Genomic DNA, 13,124 nt, shown 5'->3' with positions numbered 1-13,124 from the left:
CTATAAACAAACACCTGCTGACTCACACGCAATACAAAAGACCTGAAAGACAACAGTTACAAATCACTACATTCTTTAATATGAATTCCAATGGCTCACACACATTTATTTCGTTCATCACATACTTGAAATGTAAGCTAATTAGCAACTGTTAATTTTAATGAACAAAATGAAATCGTTCTTCAAATAATCGTTCACGTCCAGTGTCTTGCGGTCCGGCTGTGTTTTCAGTCCTGGTGCTCGTGCTCCTGTCCCGGTATGAGCCAGCGGATGCTGTCTGTCCGCAGGATGGCGTAGATGGTGAAGCCTGTGATGAAGAGGATGGAGAAGACCAGCAGCCAGTCGATGCTCTTCACCGGGACGCTGAGGAGGGGGCCGAGGCGGTCGGTCTCAGTCACGTTTTGGTCGAGGCCGACTTCAAACCCTGAAAACACATTAACGGTGCAGGTGGAGAAAAACATGACAAACTACTCGTATACTTAAGATCTGATACTGTATATACATATCTATATCCCTGATATTAACCTGTATATGTTTTTATGATCCAGACTGTTTTCTAATGCAGAAGTGTCTTAAAATCTGCAACTCCTCTGGTTGTATAGAAGTCTATGAGAAAATGACTCTACTTCTCTCTTGATTTATTACCTCAGTAAACATTGTAAACATGAGTTTATGGTCTCAATCTCTAGTTTCAAGTCTTCTTCAATACAGCATGATATTCATTGAGTAAATTATGGTCCATTTAGAGTCAAATAGTTGCAAAAAAGCCAAGATGGGAACGGCCAAAATGCCGAACTCGAGTCCTAAAGTCTAAAGCATCAATCCATGAACCAATGGGTGACGTCGAGGTGACTACGTACACTTCTTATACACAGTCTAGTCTATGCTGAAACCTAAAAACTGCATTATTACGGACTTCTTCCACTCAGTTTGTACCTGTCTGGTTGCCGATGAAGGAGGTGAGCGTCTCCAGTGTTCTGTCGGTGTGGTTGAAGCGAGCCATTGGTTTGGCCCCCTGGAACAGCAGGATGTTGGGCACTGCCACGGTCCCGAACCTCGTGGAGAGGCTGGTGGAAGACGGAGACGGACAACACACGGCTCTGTTTTAGATATTCACCTGAGTTGCTGATCTGGTCTAACATGATTGACATTTATTTAAATAATTAAAAATGTTCTTAATAAACATAAAAATGTTCAGTTTTGGTTGAGACTCTATGAAAAGTTATTGAAATTAGCTAGTTTACTATTTGCTAATAAAACTGTGAGTGATATTTCCACCAGACACAAGCTAATGTCACCCGAACAACAGATGATAAAAGACCACGATGACACACATTAATACCAGAAGTCATGACCGTTCACCTGCTGTGCTGCGAGGCATCCAGTGCCAGGAAGTGCATGCTGGGAAAGACTCGGGGCAGGGCGTTGAAGTGAGGTGCCAGGCTGGCTGAGAACTGGCACCAGGCGGTGAAGAACAGCACTACGGAGCACTCTGTGCCGTTAGCGTTCAGGAAGTCCATCAGGTCCTGAGAGAACAGAGGAACAAAGACGCAGACTGAGGGATGGATTCTTAAATACGATGTATGTTTATTCTTAAAGCAGCTTTCCCAGAACATGCATCCCTTTTCTCTCTTGTTCGCATTTTATTTGCAAATGAGTCTGCAAGCTCTGGTTTGTTGGCATCAATATAGCGTTTGACAAATACATTCGATTACCTCTGCTCAGGTAGTTGTCTGTTGCCTGTTAAGCAGTTTGTGTGTTTTGTCAAAAGCAGATCAAACACTTACTAACAGGTTTCCGTTGATGAACCCATAAGCCTGGTAGGAAGTAAAACTGTCCATTATTAGCTTACCACCTACAGTCCTTGGTCTATAATAATGAAGCTAAATGAATAACATGTTTAAGGGTTCACTAAACATGATAACACCTGTTAAGCTCTAAGTTGTCTTAAGTTAAACGTACGAACAAATTGAGGAAAAGCGTTCAGATGTCGGCAGTGCTGATGGCAGCATGAATACCTGTGAAGCGTTGAGGACCTGCACGGTGAAATCGTCAATTCCTGTGATGTTCCTCTTATCGCAGGTCACCTTGTACATCTTGGCGGTCTCTGTGGCGTTCTGCTCCTCGGACGGCAGGATGTCGGCGTGCACGATGTCGAGAGTGATCTGGGGGTAAACATCCAGAGAGAAGTCCACATCGGGCTTCAGAATGACACCAAATATAAACTACAACGGACTTATTGCTGTTGGTGTTGCGGCTTCAAATAAATACGGAAATTATTCATCGATTATCAATATAGCAGAGCAGATGCATTTTCTGTTGCTCAACTAATTGATTGACGAATCGTTTCAGCTCTAATCTAAACCCAGACCAAGCTTAAGGAGGTCGTTCTGCATGATTTTAGCTTATTACTTTCTGTTTTGGGGTTGTTTTTTTAATGTTTTTTGGGGGGGTGAGGGCAGGATTAACAGGTAATGAATTAATTAATTATCAGCTGTCAACTAAATTAGAAATATATGTATAAAGAAAAGAAAACACAACAACTCCCATTCATGTTGTAGTGAGTTACCTGCTGCGATGAGTCGTCGCTCATGTCCTCCATCGACGCTCCTTTAGCAGCCAGAGCAGGTGACTCACACTGGGCACTGTTCTCATCGCAAGGCGGGGAGAAGCCTGACTGGTAGTCTTTCACATTTTTGGGGAACAGGGACTCGATGTCAGACGGGTCGATGGGGGCTTCGGTTCCCATCACAGCATCTGCCATCTCAGCCGTCTTGAACTGCCTCTTCGGCAGAGAGTCCAGGTCTTCTAACTCCACAAATTTGGGGCTGTTTTCCATATCGGACACTGCGTCCTCTGACAGCATGAGCTCCAGGGAATCATCATTTTCTGAAAAACATAAGCAATAATTGATCAAATTCAGTACAGAAGACATTTCTCTGAGGATATCCTCCTTGTTTTCCTTTTGAAAGTGTACGACGATGCTGAAGATACGCTTTTTTTTAAGGTTTCTCTAAAGATGATCTCTTATTTATAAAAACAGGCTCTAAATGTGTTTGCCGTAAGTTATGTACCATGAATATTACTGAGTAAAGGAAGGTTTCCAGACCTCTAAATCACAACCCACATCTCTGATGTGTTCAGTGACAGATGGAAGTGATATGAAATGGCAATTCAGTCCGGCTGGAGGAGGTCAAGTTGCCAGTTAATAAGGTACACCTAGCTAAAACTAATGCGATCTTATACGTAAAAACCCTTTCTTCTGGAAGGTAATGGCGATGTTTTAAAGAGGTGAGCATGAAGTAAAGGTCGAATTAGCTCTTGCTAGGTCCTGCCCAATAAGGTCAAATCATACGATTTCCTAAACAAAGCATCACTAGCTTTACAGCTCAGTTAGTTAATGCTAAAATCCAGATATTAAAAAGTGTAACGTTAATGTGACTATAAACGTTTGATTATGAGTGTAATTAACGTTACACCATCTCTAATAATGTATAACATCCACTAGTTTGATGGACAGGGTTCGTTTGATGTCTTGTTAAATCCTGAACACATAATTGAGACAACGAACTAGCTTCTTGGCATAAAAATGCAATTAGCAGTATGATAACAAGTTAGCCGTTAGTTAGCGTTAACGGCCAGTTTGCAGTGTTTTGCTAGCTTAAAAAAAAAAAGCTGCTGTCAATCTCTTACCTTGTGCGGTCACAGCCGAATACTTCAAAACATCAGAATGATAGAACATAAAAAAGAAAACATAAGGGATGTGAAGTTTATTTAAAATCACCGTCATATTTCTTTTTTTATTTAGCTAGATGCAAATATGAACGACTATCACGACATGTTGAGATGTGACATGATGTTTTTCGTCTCACAGGAAAAGAATGTTTCCGACCGGTGGCGGAAGACAATACATGTTGCACCACCGAATTATACTTCCGGGCATAGAGACGACTTCCGGAGTGACTATTTGCAACAACAACAAAAAAGATTGACGTTATATCTTTTGATTTACGTTTGAAATACACGCCCATATGTGGCGTGTTTCTCTGTAGTACAACTAGATAGAAATAAATAACTAAAGATTTGGTTGTCTTGTATCTATACAGAAGGGAAATCCCGATTTAACCACTGAAATACACCGTATTTTCAAGATTGTATCAAAAGGAATTCCGTTAGCTGAAGTGATTAATTGAATATCAATTAAATGATTTGCACAGCATAATGTCAAATGACCTATATAGATTATACGGCTGAAATGTACTGATTTGTGTAATTTAATTAATTCCTGTGTGTTGAATAATATATAAGTATCTGTATTTATTTAAATAGACTATTTTGTGTTGTTGGTATATTTACTGCCATTGTCATTACATACTTGTGATTGTAATATATTGCATACATGCAATATATGCATTTTGAATTACAAATCTGTTTTTGTCCAACTTAAAACAGAATTGTGTTATTATTGGATGAATGGGCTTTATTATGTTAAAAAAAAATACAACAAAAAATAAATGAAAGGGTCATGTATGTAAAAATGTAGAAATGGATTTGGATTTTTGAGCATCGGCCAAATTAATGTCATAAAAAGTTTTGATGTTGTGTATTATATATTTTGTATCAGTGGAAGTATAGCAAATAGTAATATCATGTTGCATCGGGAAAACTGGTTCTCAGAGCATGTATTCCATTATAAAATCTGTATTTATCTAAAAGGAAGAATGTAACTGACGACTAAACACTGCAACTCTCAAACAGCTCCTCTTCCTGGAATGAAGCACAACTTGATAACCCCACACCGACTCTATTTACTGCTGGAGGGGAGGTTCCTCCTGCTCAAAGTCTACTCAGCTCAGATATTTGTCGTTCCCTCCCCTTTCACAGATCTGCCAGTTAAAAGATGGGTGTAAACACCATGTGATCAACTGTAAGAGCTGAAAAGCCCTTACACTGCAGATCAGTGGACACACATTGAGGAAATGAGCACAGCTTTTATAAACAGAGAGTGAAACTTACAGACACTCGCTGTCGTCGAGAGAAGAAATGGCACAGCAAGGGATACGACAGGATCGAGAAAAACGCAGCTGTTCAATCTGTCTGGATCTTCTAAAGGATCCGGTGACCATCCCCTGTGGGCACAGCTACTGCATGAGCTGTATTAAAGACTGCTGGGATGAGGAGAACAAGAACAAGAACACGCACAGCTGCCCTCAGTGCAGGCGGAGCTTCACATCGAGGCCTGTCCTGGTGAAAAGTACCGTGTTAGCAGAGTTAGTGGAGGAACTGAAGGAAGTAGGACTTCAAGCTGCTTCATCTGATCGTTCCTATGCGGGACCTGGAGACGTGGCCTGTGATTTCTGCTCTGGGATGAAGCTGAAAGCCTTCAAGTCCTGCCTGGTGTGTATGGCCTCTTACTGTGAGCAACACCTCCAGCCTCACTACGATGTTGCTCCATTAAAGAAACACAAGCTGGTTGAAGCCACTTTAAAGCTCCAGGAGAGCATCTGCTCTCGGCACGACGAGGTGATGAAGATCTTCTGCCGCACTGATCAGCAGTGCATCTGTTATCTCTGCTCCATGGATGATCATAAAGGCCACGACACCGTCTCCGCTGCAGCAGAGAGGGCTGAGAGGCAGACGGAGCTCGGGGCGAGTCGGCAAAAGATCCAACAGAGAGTCCAGGACAGAGAGAAAGACGTCAAGGTGCTTCGACAGAAGGTGGGGACTATCAATCTTTCGGCCGATGACGCTGTGAGGGACAGTGAGAAGATCTTCACTGAGTTGAGTCGTCTGATTGAGAAAAGAAGTTCTGAGGTGAAGCAGCAGATCAGATCCCAGCAGAAAACTCAAGTGAGTCAAGCTGAAGCGCTTGAGGTGAAGCTGCAGCAGGAGATCGATGAGCTGCGGAGGAAAGACGCTGAACTGGAGCTGCTGTCACGCACAGAGGATCACCTCCATTTCCTGAACAACTACCCCTCACTGTCCCGTCTGAGTGAGTCTAAAGACCTACCCAGCGCTGATATCCATCCTCTGTGCTCCTTTAAGGATGTGGCAGCAGCGGTGTCAGAGGCCAGAGATAAACTGCAGGCTGTTCTGAGTGAGGAGTGGGGAAAGATCTCTCTGGCAGTGACTGAAGTAGATGTTTTACTGCCTCAAGCAGAGCCCAGAACCAGAGCTGAGTTCATGAAACATTCCAGTCAAATCACACTGGATCCAAACACAGCACATAAATGTTTGTCATTGTGTGACAGGAACAGAAAAGCAACATTAATGGCAGCAGAACAGTTGTATTTGAGTCACCCAGACAGATTTGTTGAAAGGTGGCAGGTCTTGAGTAGAGAGGGTCTGACTGGACGATGCTACTGGGAGGTGGAGTGGAGCAAGGGAGTTATTATTTCAGTTGCATACAAGGATATTAGCAGAACAGGGACCATGGAGGAATGTGGATTTGGATGTAATGACAAATCTTGGTCATTAGAATGTTACAGTGGTCGTTATATATTCAGACATAACAAAACTGAAACTTCAGTCTCAGGCCCTCAGTCCTCCAGAATAGGAGTTTATCTGGATCACAGGGCAGGTACTCTGTCTTACTACAGCGTGTCTACAACCATGACTCTCCTCCACAGAGTCCAGACCACGTTCACTCAGCCTCTCTTTGCTGGATTCTGGCTTCCTTTATCTACTGGAGGAACTGCTGAGTTGTGTGAGCTCAAGTAGACAAGAGTTTAAATAATGATTCACCTCTAGACAGTGAATGTAGAGGTGTGTCTGCACTGCAGCAACCAAACATAGTGGGTGGGACTCTGGTGATTTCTTTCAGGATTTAAGTTGTTTTGTTTTCATCAGAGCAATTCACTGAAATTGTGAAAATGTCTTTTTTGTTGCTTGACAGGAATTTAACTTTTTAAAACTCTATGTTAAATCTGCTAAACATTTTCATTATATTCTGTGCATTGAAAATAGTGCATATGCAAAATGTCTGCTGATTATTTTTTGTTCAACTTAAAATTGAATTCGTTTTTCATTTAAATGGTCTTATATGTAAAAAAAAAATAACAATAATCACGAGTCATGTATGTAAAAATCTAAATGAATTGATTTAAATTTCCATTTTTGATTATCTGCCAGATTTATGTAACATAAAACGTAAAACATTGTAATTTTAAGTTGTACCATATCTTCCTAAACATGTTGTATAGTTTAACATTGACTTTGTAGTACTCTGCATACTGCTGTCTGTGTGCTGCAACTGTACTGATATAAAGAAAGTCACATTACTTCTTTAAATGTTTTAAATGTATGCAAAGAAAATGAACAGTAAAATGTTCTGATATAATCGTACATGTAACCCTCAGAATAAAGGTTTGTTAATCATCTTTCTTAGAGTGAAGTCAATTGTTTTTGGAAACATTTATGAAAAGTCAATGTTCAAAATCCTGCAAATGAATAAATTGTGACATGTCAGCATTTTATCAATAAACTGCGATTCTTTAAAAAAAACTGTGTTGTTCCTTTCACTGTCAGAGTATCACAAACATCTGTCTGTTTCCTGCTTATCTGATTTCCATTGAATGTGTTTTTTAAAGATATTTTGTTCAGAGACAAAAACTAAAAGACAATCAAATAAACCCTCTCGTGTAAAATTGTGACTCTTTTGCAAACGAAAACATTTCAAGACAACATTTCAGCAGAATGTGTTACTTTCAGATTTATTACACAACTTTTGAACATTCCACAACAAGCATGCAGGAATAAATTGGGAATAATGGGAATCTTTACAGGCTTCACCAATCACACTTCAGGAATAACTTGGCTTCACGTCGTCTCAGAAACACTCAGAATGTGAGCTCATGTTTTTGAAATCATCATCAACAGGCCGTGTGTTGATTGAATGCTGATTATGGTGACGGAGGATAATGTTTACCGATTAGTACTCTATATTGTATGAGTGGAAGTAGTAACAATAGTAGTAGTATCATGTTCCATTGAAAACTGGTTCTCAGAGCATGTATTCCATTATAAAATCTGTATTTATCTAAAAGGAAGAATGTAACTGACGACTAAAGAAACACTGCAACTCTCAAACAGCTCCTCTTCCTGGAATGAAGCACAACTTGATAACCCCACACCGACTCTATTTACTGCTGGAGGGGAGGTTCCTCCTGCTCAAAGTCTACTCAGCTCAGATATTTGTCGTTCCCTCCCCTTTCACAGATCTGCCAGTTAAAAGATGGGTGTAAACACCATGTGATCAACTGTAAGAGCTGAAAAGCCCTTACACTGCAGATCAGTGGACACACATTGAGGAAATGAGCACAGCTTTTATAAACAGAGAGTGAAACTTACAGACACTCGCTGTCGTCTAGAGAAGAAATGGCACAGCAAGGGATACGACAGGATCGAGAAAAACGCAGCTGTTCAATCTGTCTGGATCTTCTAAAGGATCCGGTGACCATCCCCTGTGGGCACAGCTACTGCATGAGCTGTATTAAAGACTGCTGGGATGAGGAGAACAAGAACAAGAACACGAACAGCTGCCCTCAGTGCAGGCGGAGCTTCACATCGAGGCCTGTCCTGGTGAAAAGTACCGTGTTAGCAGAGTTAGTGGAGGAACTGAAGGAAGTAGGACTTCAAGCTGCTTCATCTGATCGTTCCTATGCGGGACCTGGAGACGTGGCCTGTGATTTCTGCTCTGGGATGAAGCTGAAAGCCTTCAAGTCCTGCCTGATGTGTATGGCCTCTTACTGTGAGCAACACCTCCAGCCTCACTACGATGTTGCTCCATTAAAGAAACACAAGCTGGTTGAAGCCACTTTAAAGCTCCAGGAGAGCATCTGCTCTCGGCACGACGAGGTGATGAAGATCTTCTGCCGCACTGATCAGCAGTGCATCTGCTATCTCTGCTCCATGGATGATCATAAAGGCCACGACACCGTCTCCGCTGCAGCAGAGAGGGCTGAGAGGCAGACGGAGCTCGGGGCGAGTCGGCAAAAGATCCAACAGAGAGTCCAGGACAGAGAGAAAGACGTCAAGGTGCTTCGACAGAAGGTGGGGACTATCAATCTTTCGGCCGATGACGCTGTGAGGGACAGTGAGAAGATCTTCACTGAGTTGAGTCGTCTGATTGAGAAAAGAAGTTCTGAGGTGAAGCAGCAGATCAGATCCCAGCAGAAAACTCAAGTGAGTCAAGCTGAAGCGCTTGAGGTGAAGCTGCAGCAGGAGATCGATGAGCTGCGGAGGAAAGACGCTGAACTGGAGCTGCTGTCACGCACAGAGGATCACCTCCATTTCCTGAACAACTACCCCTCACTGTCCCGTCTGAGTGAGTCTAAAGACCTACCCAGCGCTGATATCCATCCTCTGTGCTCCTTTAAGGATGTGGCAGCAGCGGTGTCAGAGGCCAGAGATAAACTGCAGGCTGTTCTGAGTGAGGAGTGGGGAAAGATCTCTCTGGCAGTGACTGAAGTAGATGTTTTACTGCCTCAAGCAGAGCCCAGAACCAGAGCTGAGTTCATGAACTATTCCAGTCAAATCACACTGGATCCAAACACAGCACATACATGTTTGTCATTGTGTGACAGGAACAGAAAAGCAACATTAATGGCAGCAGAACAGTTGTATTTGAGTCACCCAGACAGATTTGTTGAAAGGTGGCAGGTCCTGAGTAGAGAGGGTCTGACTGGACGATGCTACTGGGAGGTGGAGTGGAGCAAGAGAGTTAATATTTCAGTTGCATACAAGGATATTAGCAGAACAGGGACCATGGATGAATGTGGATTTGGATATAATGACAAATCTTGGTCATTAGAATGTTACAGTGGTCGTTATATATTCAGACATAACAAAACTCTTACTTCAGTCTCAGGCCCTCAGTCCTCCAGAATAGGAGTTTATCTGGATCACAGGGCAGGTACTCTGTCTTACTACAGCGTGTCTACAACCATGACTCTCCTCCACAGAGTCCAGACCACGTTCACTCAGCCTCTCTTTGCTGGATTCTGGCTTCCTTTATCTCCTGGAGACTCTGCTGAGTTGTGTGAGCTCAAGTAGACAAGAGTTTAAATAATGATTCACCTCTAGACAGTGAATGTAGAGGTGTGTCTGCACTGCAGCAACCAAACATAGTGGGTGGGACTCTGGTGATTTCTATCAGGATTTAAGTTGTTTTGTTTTCATCAGAGCAATTCACTGAAATTGTGAAAATGTCTTTTTTGTTGCTTGACAGGAATTTAACTTTTTAAAACTCGATGTTAAATCTGCTAAACATTTTCATTATATTCTGTGCATTGAAAACAGTGCATATGCAAAATGTCTGCTGATTATTTTTTGTTCAACTTAAAATTGAATTATTTTTTCATTTTAATGGTCTTATATGTAAAAAATAACAACAATCACGAGTCATGTATGTAAAAATCTAAATTAATTGATTTCAATTTCCATTTTTGATTATCTGCCAGATTTGTCATATAAAACGTAAAACATTGTAATTTTAAGTTGTACCATATCTTCCTAAACATGTTGTATAGTTTAACATTGACTTTGTAGTCTGCATACTGCTGTCTGTGTGCTGCAACTGTACTGATATAAAGAAAGTCACATTACTTCTTTAAATGTTTTAAATGTATGCAAAGAAAATGAACAGTAAAATGTTCTGATATAATCGTACATGTAACCCTCAGAATAAAGGTTTGTTAATCATCTTTCTTAGAGTGAAGTCAATTGTTTTTGGAAACATTTATGAAAAGTCAATGTTCAAAATCCTGCAAATGAATAAATTGTGACATGTCAGCATTTTATCAATAAACTGCTATTCTTTAAAAAAACTGTGTTCTTCCTTTCACTGTCAGAGTATCACAAACATCTGTTTGTTTCCTGCTTCATTGATTTCCATTGAATGTGTTTTTTAAAGATATTTTGTTCAGAGACAAAAACTAAAAGACAATCAAATAAACCCCTCGTGTAAAATTGTGACTCTTTTGCAAACGAAAACATTTCAAGACAACATTTCAGCAGAATGTGTTACTTTCAGATTTATTACACAACTTTTGAACATTCCACAACAAGCATGCAGGAACAAATTGGGAAGAATGGAAATCTTTACAGGCTTCACCAATCACACTTCAGGAATAACTTGGCTTCACGTCGTCTCAGAAACACTCAGAATGTGAGCTCATGTTTTTGAAATCATCATCAACAGACCGTGTGTTGATTTAATGCTGATTATGGTGACGGAGGATAATCACTCAATTATAAAATAAACTATCAGATCATGTGCACGGATTTAACTTGAAGTATCAATAAATGAGCCATATTATTGAGTCCATTTTAGGTAATCCACTTCCCAAAATCATCCCTTAATCTCTTCTCCCTTCTCTCCTCCTTGGAGGGTCAGTGCCTCACAACAAGTCAACAAAATCCAAGACAGAAACAGCATTTTGGACATGAAATCCCCAAAACATGCTTCAGCTTTTCAGTAAGAAAACACCCTTAAAGTTGCAGACGTTTATGGGAACAAACCTAAAAGATGGAGCGAGACAGACACGTGTTTGACTCGTCATAGGAGGAGGACAGGTGTTCACAGTAAGCGTCTATATGTCTCAGTCAGCCATGACAGTGTTCATCATACTGTGACGTGTCAGAATGTCTGCATCCTACCAGCGTGTTCATCATACGCATCGATAGAAGCCTAAATCAATGAGTGAAACCCATTCGAACGTAAACACTGTAAATAAAAGACACACTTTAAGATGTGAAACAGACGGGCATCGTGTCAGCCATCAACTTTAAACAAAAATAGAAAATACCGGTTCAATATCAAACATGGCTACATCAGAATTATATTTAAAAAGACAACTCCTTCCAGAGTTAGATAACAGATGATATAAACACGATAAGATGCATGGAGCTAAGTATACATCGTCAATGTATAGCAATTTACAATGCATTCTAAAAACTGGCATTTTATGCCAGTTTTTAGATGCGACAATTGAAAGGTTCAATTCAAACAATCATACAATCTTTAAATGGGATCGTGGTCTCTAAGTGCTTTTTCATTTACACTGTACACAGTAACTGTCATGCTCAGGTTAGTTAGTGAGGAGTTGGAATAGTTTTTTAAAACTCAAATAAGCACGAATGCCTACAGTTAAGATGACGTCTTATTCTTTGGTAAAGGAGGGTGAAGGGGATGTTTGTACGGGACGTTTCGGTAACGAGGTCACGCTTCGCACATCAACAGAACGAGTGAGAGAAGGCCTTGTACACAAGTATAAAAATACAACCATAATAAAAAGTGATAGTATCAAAGTGTCCACAGTACAATACATACATACATACATACAACAGATTATTGCACCAAATTGAACTATTTTATATTTCCTCGTGAGAGCTACACTACTCCTTCACTCTCAGCAGTTTGAAACGCTTGTCTATGAATAATACCGAAAACCTGAACGTTCATCAGGAAACGTTTGAAGATTTTAAATGATGTGAACCTGAATACAATACATATTTGACCCCAAGGTCAAATATGTATTCACGGTACACTAAGCATGTTGTGAAATGACAAATATTAAAACCAACCACATCATCTTTTTAAAGTCTGTCTCAAGCCTGTTTGCACTAAATTATTGAACAATAGAATTTCACAAAAACACCAGCTTCAGATTAAAAGGGAAATACTACGTTAATGTTCCTTAAACAACTAAATAAATAGTAAAAAACGGAAACATCAATACATACTGTTTAAAATCGTATACTTTAGTGTGATCATCGTAAACAAATGAGACTTGTAGTCTGTTTATCATAATGTTCAACACATGTGGTTATTAATCGTTCTTTTCTCCTCATATCTAAAGGCAGTGGATGTAATGGAAGTGATTCTCTGTACGCCTCTGTTCTTCTGATGGAACTCCTACAGCTTTGGCTGTTTGCTCTGGAGAAACGGCGCCACCTGTCTGCAGAGTTTGCACCAACACGCAGTGTAAAAAACCGCCATTGATGGTCTCATTTGCTCATGATTCAGCATCACAGTGTCAATATAATAGTTGTAAGTGTTTGTTTGACCTGTGAGCAAGAATACAAATAACAAACGCAGAGCAAACGCCATTCATCCAAACGCC

General features: G+C 40.6%; 2 protein-coding genes across 2 annotated transcripts; one reads left to right on the top strand and one right to left on the bottom strand.

Annotated features, from left to right (window-relative positions):
* Positions 1-71: 71 nt before the first annotated feature.
* Positions 72-3,866, bottom strand: txndc15 (thioredoxin domain containing 15). Its single transcript, XM_079283557.1, has 6 exons — positions 3,694-3,866; positions 2,570-2,889; positions 2,019-2,165; positions 1,363-1,526; positions 937-1,067; positions 72-424 (listed from the first exon to the last, which is right to left on the bottom strand). Exons 1-6 carry the CDS (start codon positions 3,788-3,790, stop codon positions 228-230), a joined length of 1,056 nt encoding a protein of 351 aa, XP_079139683.1. The 5' UTR covers positions 3,791-3,866; the 3' UTR covers positions 72-227.
* Positions 3,867-5,011: 1,145 nt separating this feature from the next.
* Positions 5,012-10,712, top strand: LOC306787978 (uncharacterized protein). The gene is made up of 2 exons (XM_079283304.1): positions 5,012-6,716; positions 8,352-10,712. Exons 1-2 carry the CDS (start codon positions 5,044-5,046, stop codon positions 10,051-10,053), a joined length of 3,375 nt encoding a protein of 1,124 aa, XP_079139430.1. The 5' UTR covers positions 5,012-5,043; the 3' UTR covers positions 10,054-10,712.
* The last annotated feature ends 2,412 nt before the right edge of the window (positions 10,713-13,124 follow it).

The sequence above is a fragment of the Melanostigma gelatinosum genome (assembly GCF_949748355.1).
Source record: "Melanostigma gelatinosum genome assembly, chromosome: 14".
NCBI lineage: Eukaryota > Metazoa > Chordata > Actinopteri > Perciformes > Zoarcidae > Melanostigma > Melanostigma gelatinosum.
Note: the sequence above shows the minus strand (reverse complement) of the source record. Positions and strands in the feature narration are given on the sequence as shown.

What these genes read in the sequence shown, in the direction of transcription:
- LOC306787978 (XM_079283304.1), top strand. Translation starts at nt 5,044, where the DNA reads ATGGCACAGCAAGGGATACGACAGGATCGAGAAAAACGCAGCTGTTCA. An exon ending in GCTGAGTTGTGTGAGCTCAA is followed by an intron (nt 6,717 to 8,351) that starts GTAGACAAGAGT and finishes TGAAACTTACAG; the next exon opens with ACACTCGCTGTCGTCTAGAG.
- txndc15 (XM_079283557.1), bottom strand. Translation starts at nt 3,790, where the DNA reads ATGACGGTGATTTTAAATAAACTTCACATCCCTTATGTTTTCTTTTTT. An exon ending in AGGTCCTCAACGCTTCACAG is followed by an intron (nt 1,527 to 2,018) that starts GTATTCATGCTG and finishes CTGTTCTCTCAG; the next exon opens with GACCTGATGGACTTCCTGAA. An exon ending in GATGCCTCGCAGCACAGCAG is followed by an intron (nt 1,068 to 1,362) that starts GTGAACGGTCAT and finishes GTCTTCCACCAG; the next exon opens with CCTCTCCACGAGGTTCGGGA.